The following is a 15,976-nucleotide window of genomic DNA, read 5'->3' on the forward strand; positions in this document are numbered from 1 at the left end:
TGTCAGCAGCTGGCCCTGAGCTGGGGGAGAAATGCAGATCCAGGAAGTTCTGTTTTGCCAGCCTGGAAGCAAACAAGCCCATCTCCATCCTTTTTTCCAAGGTCCATGTGACCACTGCTCCCAGCTGTGTTCCTGTGTCCCCCACGTGCTGTGACAAACAGAGGGCAGCCCCTGGCAGGTCCCTCCCGGGGGCTCTTGGCCATGTGAGAGCACCTGGGTCTGGTTTTCCTGTGTTCCACAAGGTCAGCAGATCCGGTGGGACAGCAGGGACAGGGACACCTGTCACGGAGCCACTGGGGATGTGCCTCACGTGTCAGCTTTGTTCCACTTATAGGCTGGGAGGGAATTCATTTATATTCAGAATTAGGCTGAAGAAAACACTGATCCCACAAGGCTGGCCCGACCAGAGACTGATGATAAAAAAAATACACATTAATCTCTTAACTCGCCCCTATCTCCTGCTCCATCAAGATCCTCTCACTTCTCAAAATCCCAAAGAGGACTTCGGATTAACATGTTCACATAGAACTAGGCAGTCCTGCAGTGCCAACATTTAAAAATCCAAGTGGAAGGATATCAGATTCAGAATATCTGACCCAGGCCCCTCCCCAGGATCAACTCTGCAGTGCAAGACCAGGCACAGTGTTCAAGGGATCTGAGTATTTATAGGGCTCAATAAACCACACCATTGTGTTGGATTAAAAATATAAATTAAAAGAGGCATGAAAAGCACCCTGGGAAAAGCTGCATGATTTGAACGTTGCTTGTAAAACCCCCTGCCCAGGCTGTGACCAACCCCATGGTAAATCCCCAAGTGCCAAAGAGCATTTTCTCTTTGTCCCCTGCCCCCTGCTTTAACCACCCTTCCATGTGGTCATTTTCCTTCCTGCTGAGAAGTGACTGCAGCTTCCTCTGGGCCCCCCACCACAGCTCTGAAATCAGCTCTGAGATCAGCAGAGGGACCTGCAGGGAGCAGGGCCCTCCCTTCCCCACCACGCTGAGCCCTTTATCTCTGCCTCCCGCTGCCCCGGGAAGCTGTGGGACCGGAAAGCCGAGCCAAGCCCCTGCTCCAGTGTCACACAGCCCTCCCTGAGCTGCTCAGCCGGGAAAATCATTCCCTGGACAGCACTTCTGCACCCCTGCAGGCCCTGAGATGGTGGCACAGGGCTGCCAGTGCTGTAGAGACCTCACAGCAGCACATAAAGGGTTGCTGCAAGAGCGTGAATTTGGGGACTGGAGGGACAAAAATGTCTGTAAAAGCTCCAGAGCACCAGCAAGGACTGAATAGATTAGCAGGAATTTGTACAGGGTTCAAGAAGCAGCCTGAAGATCACAGAAAAGCAGAGGATTCGGGGTCCCAGGCTGAGCTGCAGGTGAGGAATGCTCCTTTGTAACAGCAAAGGGCACCACATTCCCCAGTGGAAGTGTTCCTCCACAGCACTGACACAGGGAAATTTTCACAGCACCTGCTGGAGAAAATGGATTTTACCAGCTCCATGGAATATCAAATGAAACGGCAAAAGAAGAGCCAAGAACCCAAGCGTCAAACGCAAAGCTGGAGGAAGCAACTCTGTAAACACCTTGTTCCTCCAGCTCAGTGCCTGAACTCCCCACGGCCACTTGGGGCTGAAAATAAACCAAGTTCTGTTAAAGAGAGCCCAGCAACAGAGCTTTCTTTAGAAAATGCAGGTGTGGGATGTGACATTTTCTCCAGGGTGCAGCAGGCCCACATGGCCCCAGCTCAGCTGGCCCACAGCAGGCTGGACAACTGCACACACCTCACTTTGAGTCAGTGCTGGCACAAGAATGTCAACTTTGTAGACTTGGGGAAAAGCAGGGAGAAAAGGAAGTTGCTATGGATATAACACACACTGGAATTGGACTAACACAGCGTTCAAATCACATCTGTCAGTATGACTGTTACCTGTCTTCAGAGCAGAAAATCAGGCTCTTCCTTCCTTCTGAGTCAGAGGTAATTGCTCTCCATGCTTGAGGCTCAGTGACTCACTACAACACAAAAAGAATAGCTCCCAGAGTCATTAATCCGTGTTTTCATGATGTGCTTGGCATTATCAAGTAACTGCTCACACCATGCAAGGTTGGATCTGATCTTGACAGAAAAGGCATCATTCGTGTTATTCACATTATTTATGCGACGCACAAAGACTCCACACACCACTCAGGAAGGGAGACATTCCCAGAAACATCTCCTGGGAACAGTGAAAAGGGGTGGGAAGAGACCTGCTCTGTCAGGAGGTGTGTGCAGACACCAAACCACTGAGCGACTCTCTGGAATGGTGTCACACAACCACGACCTGGCAGCAAATGTGATAAAATAAAAGGGCTTAAGAACACAAAGGTAAAGCTGCCCCACAGAAAAAGCACAGATATTCATCAGAAGTGACTGGGAAAATGGGCAGAGATGAGAACATGCTGTTTCCCCAGTGGATCCTGCAGGACAAGGTCTGTTTAAAGCACTTTAGTGGCCTCTGAGGATGCAGCAAAGCTCTGCTGAGCACGTCCCCAGTGCAGAGGCACCGCAAGATCCCAGCCCTGGCTGATGAGCAGCACTTAATGAGCTCTGCAAGGAGCTGCCCCAGCCAAATCTCATGGCACACGTTCGCACAGGAGCTGCCAAACCCAGCCCTGCCCTCCCAGCAGCCTCTGCCCTTCACTTTTCCTTCAGCAGCAAAATGAATCTTCTTCTTTTAAAGAAACAATCCTCACCCAAACAGAGGTGAGGGATTTTTGGTTGGGAGATGATTACAAAACATAAAGGATGTTTTATGTCCTCAGGACTCATTTGATGGTACAAGAGGCAGCAAATCCCTCCTTCCACACCACAACAGCATGACCCAGGTTAGGATTTTTACAACCTATGCTGTCTCATGAGATTCTTCTCATTTTTGCCCTGTTCTCCCATTTTTCCAGCCTGTCGAGGTCCCTCTGACTGGCAGCAGAACCATCAGGTGTTACAACAATATTGACCGCATACAGCCACAGGCAAAGCAAAGGCTTTAAACTCAGTTTTACAGAGATTTGCCAGAGAAAAAACCACCAACAACAACCCCTTCTCTGCACCTCCCACTCCCAGGGCTGTGTTTCATTCAGTGCTGTGCCCTGACACATCACTTTTGCTGTGCCTGCAAACAGGAGCTTGCAGGAGCAGTGACACCTCCACAAAAGAGCCAGAGACACGTGGCTGAACAAATCCCTGACAGGAGGGAACACACACAGAGCGCAGCAAACCAGAAAAGATGCAAACTATTTACTGCCCAATAATGCCTGGCCAGGGTGAGCTGATTTTGTGTAGAAAAGGGAGCAGCAGGAAGGGGGCAAAGATTAAAGCTGGCTGGAAAATAGGTGGGTTTGTTTTGATGGAAACTTTATGGATTGCTCAGGTGTGGAAATGACTTCACTGCAATTACACAGCCACATAAAAAGATTAAATGATCATCAGAAAAGAATTCATATTCCTTGTTTTATTCGATGAAAATGCCAGTTTTGTTTCAATTATTCAGTAGGTGATACAGTTGTAGCCCTCTGGCCAGTGATAAGATCAAACTGCAAACAAATAAGAGAATGGTGAACGGAAAGAACTGGAATCACAGTTCCATCAGTGTTTTTCAGGATACATTTCAGGGTATTTCCTGTACATTCCAGCACATTTCACAGTATGAATTTAGAGCAGAACATCCACCCATTCCAGTGCATAATTTAAGTTCTGAAAAACAGACACACATCTCTGCAGCAGGAGGAGCTGCACTGGGCCCTGCAGCACAGAGACTGTCAGTGTCACACAGCAGCTTTCAGGCTTTTCTTTGGCTAACATCACTTGGTTAACTATTTATTTATGGAATTAATTTAATTAACTAATTAAATAAATTATTTGTCCAATTAATACTAGTAACCCCAACTGTCAAGGCCAAAAGAATGCTGAACCCTTTGGTGCTGTCAAAGGTAGGCAAGAAGTGCAAGATGAAGCAGAGCCAACATCCATGGCTTGTCTACCCCAGGATTCCCAAAAATCTGAGTCAGCAGGGAAGTGGAAACTGCCTGCACTGGCAGGGAAGGAACAAACTTCTGATCCCTCTGATCTGGAAGAAACTGAAGGGCTGCACATCTTTCACAATCAAGTTCTCAGAACAGCAAAGGAGAAGCATAAATTGATTTAGTGAGAAAAGAGATGGGCAGACAACAGGGATTTAATTCCTTATTTAAGGCTGCAATCCCTTACTCTGACACTCAGTTGCACAACAGACCCTGAGCCACACCATGAGTCAGGGAGGGGAAGAAATCACTAAAAAGATGGGAAGGAAAATTTTCAGCACCTCATCACTTACAACAACACAGAACTTCTGGAGTACCTGAGAACAGAGTGAGAAATCAGTGCAGCCATGGAGTGAACACTGACACCGGTTCAGAGTACCATGGATGCTGGTGAGAGCAGCCCCTTGGAAGCAGCCTGGGAAAATCCCCTGGGAATCCCCTGGGAAGCAGCCCATGCCCAGCAGCAGTGCAAGAACCTCTCGGTGTGACCGTACCAGTGACTGGAACCCTTCCTCCACATGAGCTTCTGGCAGACACCTCACCTGAGAAAGATCCATTCACCATAAAAAACGAGTTTGCCAAACAGGATGATTCACCTTCTACTGGTGAGTGGCTGCTGATTATAACTGAGATTTTTTGTGATTACCAATTTCAGAGGCTTAAAGGGCCGAAAAAAATTAGTGTCAGATTAAGGGCTGCACATCAGACCACAGAGAGCAGAAATCAGGGTTATTTGTTGGGTTTTGCCAGGTTCCTATCACACAACCAGCACTTTTTCCATCTGTATGTAAACCACAACATAAAAACCCCCAAATTCCAGCTGTAGCTCAATACACAACACCCAAGTGCATCGTCAGCCCCATGTCCCAGAGTCCACCTGAGCAGTTGCTCTTCCCAGATGTCTCTCACAGCTCGTGGGAGTTGGCGTGAGGCTCTGGAAGTGTCTCAATGTCACAGTTCTTGATCAGCTGAAAGAGGAACTCCACCTGTTTCTCGTAATTCTCAATGGAGATTCTCTCATTCAACCCATGGATCCTGAAAGAGAAAGGACATTTTTCAGTCCAGGGTGAATTTCTGACCCACCTACACATATCTCCAGCACCCTGCTTGGCTGTTGACTTCAAAGAACAGTGCACAACATAAAAGCACAGCAATATACACCAAAAACTGCACTGTAACCAACCCAAATGTACTTGACTCAAAGGCTCAGAGCCCAACAACTAAGTCTGGAAAAAAATCTAAAAATCTGGAAAAAATCCTAATGGCCCATTTCTTGGCCATTTCTGTCACTGTCCTGTATAGCTAGAACACTCAACTCCTGCATCATCTGCACCTCAATAAAATGAGAACTCTAAACAAACAATCCCTTGCAAGATGATATTGTTACCACTTTGCTTCAGGAAATTTCCAGTTTTAAGAAGCAAATCAATTCAGAGTGGCAAGTGTCCCAATACATGGATAAATCTCCTGGACAAGGCCAACTACCAGAACAGCACCTCTCACACTGCTGCAGCACACAGAGGATCCACTCAGCTCCCCAGAACCACTGGATCAAACACCTAAATGACCCTGCCTGCATTTGAAGGAACAAAGAGCCAGGGCTGACACTGTCCCAGGGCTATTTCCATCCCCTGCTCGTGCAGCACCCAAATCTACAGGAAATGGGTGGCCTGACAGAGTGGGAGGCCAAGGTACACAAGGCTGGGTTTCCCTCTGCCCACTGCACATGGATCTCCTCCTCTTTCCCTGGGCCCACCCCAAGAGCTGCCCACGTGCAGAGCTCAGTACCTGGGGAGATCATCCTGTCTCAGGAGCAGAGGGTTGAACCTGTAAATGGCCTTGGTGACGTTGGTGAAGTGCCTGCTGTCTGTGTTTCCAATGCACGTGCCTGGAAAACGAACCTCAGGTTTATTCTGCAGGAGAGGAACAACTGGAATTTCAAGAATGACCCACCTTTCCCCAGGAGAGAGGAAAAGCATCTGGTAACAGCTCTGTATAACCACTGCCTGCACCAAAAGCATCACTGGAAACATTGATTGGCGCATCCTGGAGAACATTCTCTCCTTCAGGAACAGGAGCTGGACACACAACTCAACCTAAGAACAGCCTTGACACTCAGCCTCGCCAAAAATTTAAGCTTCAAACTTCAATCCAGTAGCTACAGAGCTAGGAAGGAGCTGCAAGAAAGGGAAGGGGCTGGGATCATAAGGAACAATACAGAAAAGCAGGAATGGCTTTGCCAGCTATGAAAACAATAAAAGAAGAACTAAAGCAAGAAGACCTCCTCCTCCTCTCCCTCACAATTCCTTTCTTCCCTGAAGAGACCCCTTTGTATGTGCAGAGAGCCCAATTCAAGGCTCATTGTTTCTGTCAGCTTCCTGTTTGCTTTTTTACTTCCACTACTAAAAAACAACATTAAAACCTTTAAAGCAAAAAGAGGGAACGGAATAAAAAGAGGAAAAAACAGCTGTTTCCAGTAGTTAGCAGCTGGGGTGGAGGAGTACACAGCAAATGGAAACGAGGCAGTGCCGGGGGAGGGAAAAGCAGAAGAGGAAACAATAATCATCATGTGCCTGCTGTTACCTGGGACTACACTGTCAACATCTGGGAAAGTGTCCAGGATGGTTCTTTGAAAAATATGGACTGCAAATGTCTGCTCATCCCAAGGACTGATGGGCAGGGGGTCAAAGGCCTCCACCACATCGATCCTCACTCTGTCATCAGCAATGGTGTTCCTGACTGTCTCCAGCACCTGTGGGTGAAACACAGAGATAAAATGAGCACAAGAAATGAGAATGCAGCCCTTAGAGACATCAGCAGATGTTCAGCTTTCCAGAAAACATTTGTCTGTGAACTGTCAGTTGTGGCTGTAAATAAGGACTGAAACTGTGTCAGTCTCTCTTCCTCTTCTGAGGGGATGGCTGATAGTTCAGCTGAATTTTTCAATCAGATGCACAGCCCTGCTTCAAGGTACTCCTGATCTGCTTCAGTCCTGGAAGACAAGTGCTCAGCCTGCTGCTCTTGGAAGTTATGGCATCCAAATAATCCAGAAAAAGCTTCCAGAGAGAGAAACTTCCAGCAAAGGCTTGGAAAGGGGAGATGTTTTGTACTGACAACATTTCACAGCTGCCCTGGGTTGGACAGGCCTGTCAGCCCTGCTAAAGTGTGCAGGATTCCCAAACTCTCACAGGTCACAGACTCAGTGCTCCCATTCCATCATCACACATGATCCATGTGCTCTTTGGCACAAACACTGGTGGGATCTGATCAGGGGTACCTCAGCAGCTGTCTCGGCCGAGTGGATCCGGAAGTTCACCGTGGCTCTTGCAGAGGAAGGGATGACATTTACCTGGGAAAAAGGAAGGACCAAAGTTTAAAAGGAAGTTAAAATGAATAAAATGCCAACTGCAAACTCAGAACTGCTCAAACAACTGCAGGCCTCAGATGCTTCACTGTTTCCACCAAGTGTGATGTCTCTGTCTGTGTTAAAACACTGTAAATCTTATCTAAAATGCAGATAAATACACAAAGACATACTCATCAAATCAACAAAAATGAAGTTAGCTCTTACTTATATAGAAGTTTTCATCTTGAGCTAAGCCCTCTCCCTTCAGAAAATTTATACTGAGAAAATGTGAAACTTTATTTTGGGGTTTTTTTTTCCAAGTGGTATTTTTACCTCATTGTCATGTTACTCTTCTTATCTACAGACTGAATATTTACAACTTTGTTAAACAAAAAAAAGCATAATCTTAGAAAAAACCCCAAGGAGCCAGGGTGTCACTTCCCTTCTGGCCACTCCGTGTCACTGTTCAGCCACTGCATCTCCCTTGCCCAGTGATGCTTTTCAGTCACAGATTTTTTTCAGAACACACCAAACACGGGCTGTTTATTTTCCGGGGCTTCAGTATTTTTGGACAGCTCCACCTCCTTATCAGGGCAGGATCTGGCTGTATCAGCCAGCAGCTGTTATCTCAGTCCAAGGTGCACATTTAACCCACTTAAGGCAAACACTGGACCTGTGCTACAAACGTCTGGGGGCCAGGGAAGTGTGTTTGTGACTGTGACAGTTTCAAATATTGCCATTGATACTTTGTAAGATTATACAAAAACCACATTTTCTTGTCTATCCAAAAAATATTAACAATTTTAACAGAAGATCAGACACTTCTGAAAGGAAGTGATTTTCAACTGTAGCCAAATCCAAGCCACATCTGAGGTCAGAATGAGACTGTGGCAACACACAGGGGCCACACTGATCCTATAACTGGATATAAACAGCTGGAAATGAAATGTCCTAATTGTCTCATCACAATTACATGGAGAAAAATCCCAATGAAAGTACCTTGATTCCTGCATTAAACATGGTGACTGCAGTGGTCGTTCGAATCAAGGCATTGGTGGAAGGTTTCCAGGCAAGGACTCTGCAAAAAAAGAAACAAAATTTTTCAAAGAAGTTGAATATTGCTAAAAGATAAGCACCATAATTTCACAGGCAATAAGCTGAATGATGGCTTGTTTAATTAACAAAGTGGTTATTAACAGGAAACCACTGTATTATCTAAACCATAAAATAACTGATTTCCTGGGAAGATTAGAAATGGCTTCATCTTTTAAGGGTGAGAGGCTGGGGATGTTTACCAAGCATCTCTTTTCTTACCTGCTGACAATAGGTGAAAACAGCCACAAATTGCTCATGACGATGTTGAGAGGAAAGCTGAACTAAGGAGAAGAAATAAAACCACAAATCAGGAAGTTTTTATTTGTCAAGAGCACGGCAGAGTCACTTGAATATGGATGAAACAATTCCAGCAGAAACAATAATCTGGGAGAAAGGCCAGCTTTTTTATCCTTCCTACATAACTGTGCTCTAAATTCATCCCTGGGTTACTCTCATGGCAATCTGGGAATGAAATCCTGCTTCTCTCCTCACCTCTGCAGCAAGGTGCTCCATAGTCATGAGCTCTGGCCCATGGCCGAACAGGTTGCGCAAGGGACTCTGCTCCAGCCTACAAAACAAATCAACATTTAAAAGGTAAGAAAACAACTCTCTGGCTGTTATCGCTCCAGAAGGCTGTCAGGAATTTGATTTGTGACATGTATCCCTGTTACTGGAGATGCAATCACACTCTCCTCTCCTCGTAAGTAGATGTGCAAGCACAGCTCCACGGATTTCTGGGCATTCCAGTCACGTGCAAAGATTTCCTTTGAAAAACAGCTGAAAAAATCCCAAAGCCTGACTCCTATAAATACACAGAAACCCAGAAAAATAGCACACAAATCCAACCATGTTTGGACATACTTGGATTTTCTAAAATATGTTATTTCTTAGCCAATTTGATATCTACACAAAGCTGTAAAGAGATGATTTCTGCAGTCACATTACGACTCTATTCCATGTTTACTGGCTTGGAGAATTACCAGCTGAGGTAGCAGGGATGTGCAAGAACAAATTCCAGAGAAATCCTGCCACCCAAACAAAGGAATCTCTGTTGCTACAGAGTAAATTAGGGCAGACAGCACTTGTCTTGCTTTTAAAGAATTGGCTGACACTCGGAAGAGCTGAAGTGAAAAGATTCTGCAGACACCTGGCAATTGTCCCTTGGCTGGGAGTTGCATTTCTGCCCTTCAAAGTGAAGCTACAAACTGCAATTTCAAATACAGAACAGGAATTTGAAAAAGACTCTAAACATAAAAAATAAAAAAGTCATAGATCAGTGACTTTGGAGTTTTTTGGACTGTCTTTGACACTGGCTGACAGGGAAGCTCTCACCTGGACATGGCTGCTGCCAGAATGCCAATACTTGTCTCCTTAGGAGGAAAGGATGAATGTCCTGGCTCTTTTTCCACAGTGAAGTTCAGTGTCATTGAACCTTTTTCTGTGACAGCGATCCTGGTCAATGATCAATCAATCAATCAATCAATCAACAAATAAATGACTAATGCAATTCCAAACACACATGCACAGAATGTAGATAAAAATAGCTACTCTGCATAGTTTTAGTATGATAAAGACCACTCAAGCAGCAACAACAAATCATTAACCCAGTGTTTAGATCTCTGGAGGACTGATGTCTTGGCTGCTTCTCCAGCGAGCAGAGCTCTACAGCACAGAATTAAAATGCTCAGCAGAACATTCTGCCTCTGCCAGCACAGCTGTGATGGACAGCAAGCAAAGGCTGAAGGTCCCTGCCTTGCCCTTTATGCCACTGCTGCTGCTCCAGCAGCACCAACACAGCCACATGCTTTGAAAACATTCTGTAGGGGCATTAACTATATCATTTATCACTAATTAATGACTGGAAATTAATCACGTTCATCGTGGTCACTCTTACATAGCCACTGGCTTCTTCACTCCTGCAATGATCCCATCCAGCACCGCGCTTCCCTCGTCCAGCAGGAAGGAGAGTTTCACTCCTCTGGCTTCCAGCAGTGCTGCAATTTTCCTTCCTCCCTTCAGACCAGACACCTGTGGAATCCAGGCAGAGGAACTGATCAGATCCAGCCAGAACACTGGGAGCAGAACTGGAAAACACCTTGCTGTTGGCTACACACAAAGAATGCACGAAATCCCCTGGGGAACAGCTCCAGAGCAACAACAAAAGACCCATCCAGGAAAATTAATTGGAGATTGTTAATGGCCTGATAGCAGATGAATTTATATCCATGATGAGTGCTCTCATTGATGAGTCACTGACTGCTGCTTTAATTTCAATGATATCTCAGAGCTATAAACTCCCTAGATTAGCAATTTCAGCCCTATTTATTTCAACTATGAATAAATCTCTCTCTTTGGATTTTGACAATGCATAACCAAACCCTCCTCACCCATCTCTCTGTACCACTGGAACATTTTTGCCAGTTCTTCCTCATCATTTGGCACAACCATGTGAACCTCAACCCAGCTTTTCCTGTCTCCAAAACGGGATTCCTGCTGCACCTTCCTTGCAGAAAAGAATTTGAAGTGACACCCTCCGGTGTTCTTTTCTCCTTGCCCATCACATCAAACCCTTTGTGAACGTCACTCCAAGACAAACAGTCAACACATAACTGTGACCTGGGGCCTGACACAGTATCTACCCACAGAACCAAGAAAAACAGGAAAGACCTTCCAGCTAAACAGTGTTTAAAAATTAAGCCTTGTTACCTACAGGAACAATGCAAACAGGTTGTTATTTCAAGGAAAGGAAAGGCAAGGAAAGGAAATACCTCCTCATCGTGGCCAATGCCAACATAGAAAGAGCGGCGGGGTCTGTAATTCCTCCTCAGCAGAAACTCCAGAGCTTGCAGAATGCCCTGCAGGAAAAGCAGAACGTGGTGTGCCATCCCTGTGTGGTAACAAGGAGAATAAAGGCAAAAGAATGCAGTGTGATGGAAGAGAATTGGGATGCTCTCACAGCCCTTGTGCTGTTCACAGCAAAGCTTTGATTTCTACAGCTCCCACTGGGGATATTCCCATTCCCTGGAGAAGACCCCGCAGTGGTCTCGATCAATAATGCTCTGACAGGTGCCACAGTGCCAGGGTAGGGACGTGAAATACAGAGCAGCTGCTTCTGGCTGCTGCTGTCAGGGACAAACTGCACAGGGAGCACCACAGAGTCCGAATTATCCAAGGAATTCACTGCTCCCCTAAAGCACCTGTCACACACCCAGATTGGCTTTCACTGGAGCTACCAAATCCAGGGATTTTAAGGAGCAGCATGTTTTGTGCAAGAAGTGCTAAGATGACAGAAACAGAACAAAAAACTTAATCTGAAGAATGAGAAATCAAATCTATCATTTGCTATGGCAATAGATATAAAAACCAATGTATTTGCTCTATTATTCCATCTCTCTTTTTCAATTTAAATTACTTAATTATGCACATCTCACCTCTATCTTGTCAGCACCCATTTTTTGCCATGTTCACTGAAATTGCTGATTTTTTTTTTTGGCCATTTGTGGAGTTACTTGTGCAGTTCACAGCAGAAGGAAGCACCACCCCAAACTTTTAAGTTTCAATGCTTTGAAATTAATGATTAAACATCCTGAAACTTTCTAAGAGTGTGTCCAGTGTGAGACTGGCTTGCTAAACATCTGTTCAAATTTAAATACAGGGCTGCCATGGAAGTAATCCTCAAAGTCACAAAGGGCCATTTTCTTTAATAATTTTTCCAACAACCTTTTCCCAATGAGAAAACCTTCACAGATCAATCTTTTCTGAATACATTCCTCCCAAATGCATTTAGTACAACAGCTCTTTGTTTTGCCCCAGGCTGGATAAAAGATGCAGAGTTATTTGCTGATCCTATTAAATAAACAGTTTAATTTGAAACTCAAGCCTTTTCAAAGGGTCAATTTTGGCTTTGAGTGCCTGTGTGACACCTGGGAAAAAGGAAAAGGTCTATCCCTGGCTTCAAGCACAGCATTTGACAGAGAATAATGGAATGGTTTGGTTTGGAAGGAACCTTTAAGCTCATCCAGTCCCAAGGGCAGGGACACGTTCCACTGTCCCAGGCTGCTCCAAGCCCCATCCAATCTGGCCTTGGACACCCCCAGGGATGGGGCAGCCACAGCTGCTCTGGGCACCTGTGCCATGAAATTTTAAACTGGCATTTAACCAAATACATCTGCATTTGAATATGATTCTCCTGATTCTTCAAGAGTTTTAACCCTCTTTTCTTCAGTAAGTGGTCACTCCACTCCCTGGGAGAAAACTGCAGGGCTTAGGAATTTCTGCCTAACAGAAAGAGGGGCGAGAGACACAACACAGTGAATTTCAAGAGGATGGATTTCTCCCCTCTGCCTTGTCCAGGCTGTGTCTTTGTGGAAGGACATTACCAAGCACACGTACAATGGCAGAGTTTTTGTTATCCAGCGTTCCTCGTCCATAGATGAAACCTTCGTGCTCTGCAGCTGAGAAAGGAGGGAAATCCCAGCCCTCGGGGGGAGCAGGCACCACATCCATGTGTGCCAGCAGCATATAGGGCAGCAGGCCAGGGGCAGAGCCCTGAACTGTAAAGAGGTGGCTGTATTGCCCAACAATTTCATGTTGGATGAACTTTGAAGAAAATACAGCCGGGAAGACTGTTAAGAAAAAAAAAAATTAAAAACACATGTAAAAGAAAAAGTTAACAATAATGGCCAATTTTAGCATTATCCCATAGAGCTGTCACCTAGGTAGCACCAAGGGGGAACTGTAAATAAGACTGACCACAACAGAATAGAAGTTCTCACACTTTTACCAATCCATCTCATTTTGTATTTAGAACTTTCCTAAACAAACCCAGAATTCTCGCTGAGCAGTGCTGCAGCTCTTTTGCAGGGAGCAATGATGCAACTACCAAAAAATTAGGTTGAAGCAGCAGCAGTCATCCTCCTTTTATTTTTTCATGGCATTTAACCATCTCAAGGACCAAAAACCACCATTACAAAAAGTCTTTTAAACCTTTTGGGGTCATTGATACCCCCAAAACACTGTTGCAGAGGGGACACACGTGTGACATTCCTGACAGGCCTTTCTTCAGGAAAAATATAAAGATCTGTTCCCTTCTATTCAGGAATGATATATGCTCTCTTCTATTTGTTTATGAAAATGGAATAGAGCAGCAGACACTGCCAAGGATGGAAGTTCAGTACCTTTCTGAATGTAAGTCCCAAATTCTGCCATGGCAGTTGTATTCAAATCCTCTGGAGACCTGGACACGGTTGGGATTTTAATGGCCCCTTCAAAGAAACACAGAAGAGAAATCACTCAGCACTGAAATCAAACAATGCTCCAGTTGCACTTCAAAAGGGGAAGAGTATTTATGTTCCTGAATATTTTCCAGACTTTAAACATTATTTCACAGCACAGCACGAGCTGCCACAATCAAAAAAAGACTGATGTGCTTCAGCTGGGCTGTGCACACGCAGCCACCAGCATTTCCTAACAGCTCAGCCAAGGTATCTCTCCAGATAATTTGACTCCACTTTTCATGCTGAAGTGTTGAACGATATTGTTAGAAATGCTACTGTCCAAGAGCAGCTGCAATTTGCTTGGGTGATCTGATTCCTCAGAGTCCTGAACTCCTCTGGCAGCTGAACAGGCTGCTGAGTTGGCAGTCCAAGGTTCTTTCTCAAGAGTAAGGCATGTTGTGATGGTTATTACACCTTTCTACTGCTTTATAAATTAACATGTATAAACACACAGGGCTTTTGTTGGCCCTTTTGGTCTGCCCTGTCATTCAAACAGACTCTCCAACATCCAGTCCCTGTCCTGCAGAACATGGGAATAACTTAGTCCCAGCTGCCTTTCCAAAGAGCAGCTGCCAGGCGAGGTTATGGATTCTTTTGAGGTCGTGTGATTCATGAATTAACACAAAAATCTACTGCGAGCTTTCATTTTCCCATTAAAAAAAGAATGCAAACATGATTTGCTAGGCAATAAATCCTACAAACCAACAAGGTATGAGGTTTACACACAGGGTTTTATCACTTCGTGCCAGATTGTGGTTTCCTGCACAGTGCCAGCCCTCCTGAGAGGTAAACCCCTTAAATCTTCTACGTCAGACAGCACAAACACCCCAGGACTGGTCACAGCAGTGAGCAAGAAAGGGAAAAAATTCCGACAGTGACTTATCCAGTGGACAAAGGGATGTCTGGAAACGCTGTCATGGGTGTCTGGCAAAATTCTGTGTGTACGAGCAGGAAAGAGTGGAGAAAATCAACACAGGGCAAGAGTTGGCTCAGAAGAACCACGGGATCACTGAGGCTGGAAAATCCCTCCAGGATCGAGTCCAAGCTGTGCCCGATCCCCACCCTGAGCTCTGAGTGCCACATCCAGGTGACACCTCCAGGGATGGGCACTCCAAAAACCCCTGGGAAGCCCCTGCCAAGGCCTGACCACCCTTTCCCTGAGGAAATTCCTGCTGCTGTCCACCCTGAGCCTCCCCTGGCCCAGCCTGAGGCCGTTCCCTCTCCTCCTGTCCCTGTTCCCTGGGAGCAGAGTCCGAACCCCCCCCGGCTGCCCCCTCCTGTCAGGGACTTGTGCAGAGCCAGAAATTCCCCCTGAGCCTCTTCTTCTCCAGGCTGAGCCCCCCCCCCCAGCTCCCTCAGGACTCTCCAGCCCCTTCCCCAGCTCCGCTCCCCTCTCTGGACACGCTCCATCCCCTGCACGTCCTTCCTGAACTGCAGCGCCCAGAACTGGACACAGCGCTCGAGGTGTGGCCTCAGCAGTGCCCAGCACAGATATTCAATCACTTCCTTAGTCCTGCTGAGAGCCAACACCCGGTTCCTCCTCTGGAAAGCACCTGGGGAGCGGCCGCCTCCACACCCGGCCCCCCGTGCCCTGGATCCCCCCCTCAGGAGGGGCCTGTCCGGGGGCGAGGGGGGCTCACAGCGCTCGGGCCCCCTCACCTCGCAGCGCCTCCTTGAGCTCCCGCCGCTCGCCGGCACTGAGTGCGGCGGTGCCGGCGCTCCGTGCCCAGAGCCGCGGGACCCCGGCCGGGGCTCGCAGGACGAAGGCGCGGAGCAGGACGGCGGCCGCCAGCGCCAGCACAACCGAGCCCAGCGCCAGCAGCAGCAGCACCGCCGCCCGCCGCCCGCCCGCCATCGCTGAGCGCCGCACGCCCGCAGCTGACGGACGGGCCCGGGGCCAATCGCCACCCGCCCCGCCGGAGCGACGGCCAATGGGATTGCGCGGGGGGCGGGCTGGGCGCTCCCGGGGCTGCTGGGAGTTGTAGTTTGCAGCCGGCACGGCGGAGGGCTGCGGCGAGCGAGGAGTTAGGGAATTGTTTGGGTTGGAAAGGGTCTAAAAGCTCGTCCCGTTCCACCCCTGCTATGGGCAGGGATACCTTCCACTGTTCCAGGTTGCTCCAAGCCCCGTCCAACCTGGCCTTGGACACTTCCAGGGGTGGGGCAGCCACAGCTGCTCTGGGCACCCTGTGTCAGGGCCTCATCACCCACA

General features: G+C 47.0%; 1 protein-coding gene across 1 annotated transcript; it reads right to left on the bottom strand.

The window, feature by feature from the left end:
- Positions 1 to 3,465: 3,465 nt before the first annotated feature.
- PM20D1 (peptidase M20 domain containing 1) lies at positions 3,466 to 15,622 on the bottom strand. The gene is made up of 13 exons (XM_032133310.1): positions 15,427 to 15,622; positions 13,669 to 13,755; positions 12,884 to 13,116; positions 11,260 to 11,346; positions 10,386 to 10,519; positions 9,824 to 9,943; positions 8,984 to 9,059; positions 8,711 to 8,772; positions 8,396 to 8,474; positions 7,328 to 7,399; positions 6,634 to 6,802; positions 5,839 to 5,938; positions 3,466 to 5,085 (listed from the first exon to the last, which is right to left on the bottom strand). Exons 1-13 carry the CDS (start codon positions 15,620 to 15,622, stop codon positions 4,956 to 4,958), a joined length of 1,545 nt encoding a protein of 514 aa, XP_031989201.1. The 3' UTR covers positions 3,466 to 4,955.
- Between the last annotated feature and the right edge of the window lie 354 nt (positions 15,623 to 15,976).

This window comes from Corvus moneduloides, chromosome 24 (genome assembly GCF_009650955.1).
Source record: "Corvus moneduloides isolate bCorMon1 chromosome 24, bCorMon1.pri, whole genome shotgun sequence".
Classification (NCBI taxonomy): Eukaryota; Metazoa; Chordata; class Aves; order Passeriformes; family Corvidae; genus Corvus; species Corvus moneduloides.

Bases quoted from the DNA above. Each gene is read 5' to 3' on its own strand.
- PM20D1 (XM_032133310.1), bottom strand. From the start codon at position 15,622: ATGGCGGGCGGGCGGCGGGCGGCGGTGCTGCTGCTGCTGGCGCTGGGC. The intron at 13,756-15,426 runs GTGAGGGGGCCC...GTTTCTTTGAAG, and splicing joins GCTCAAGGAGGCGCTGCGAG to GGGCCATTAAAATCCCAACC. The intron at 13,117-13,668 runs GTACTGAACTTC...TTTTCTTAACAG, and splicing joins TGGGACTTACATTCAGAAAG to TCTTCCCGGCTGTATTTTCT.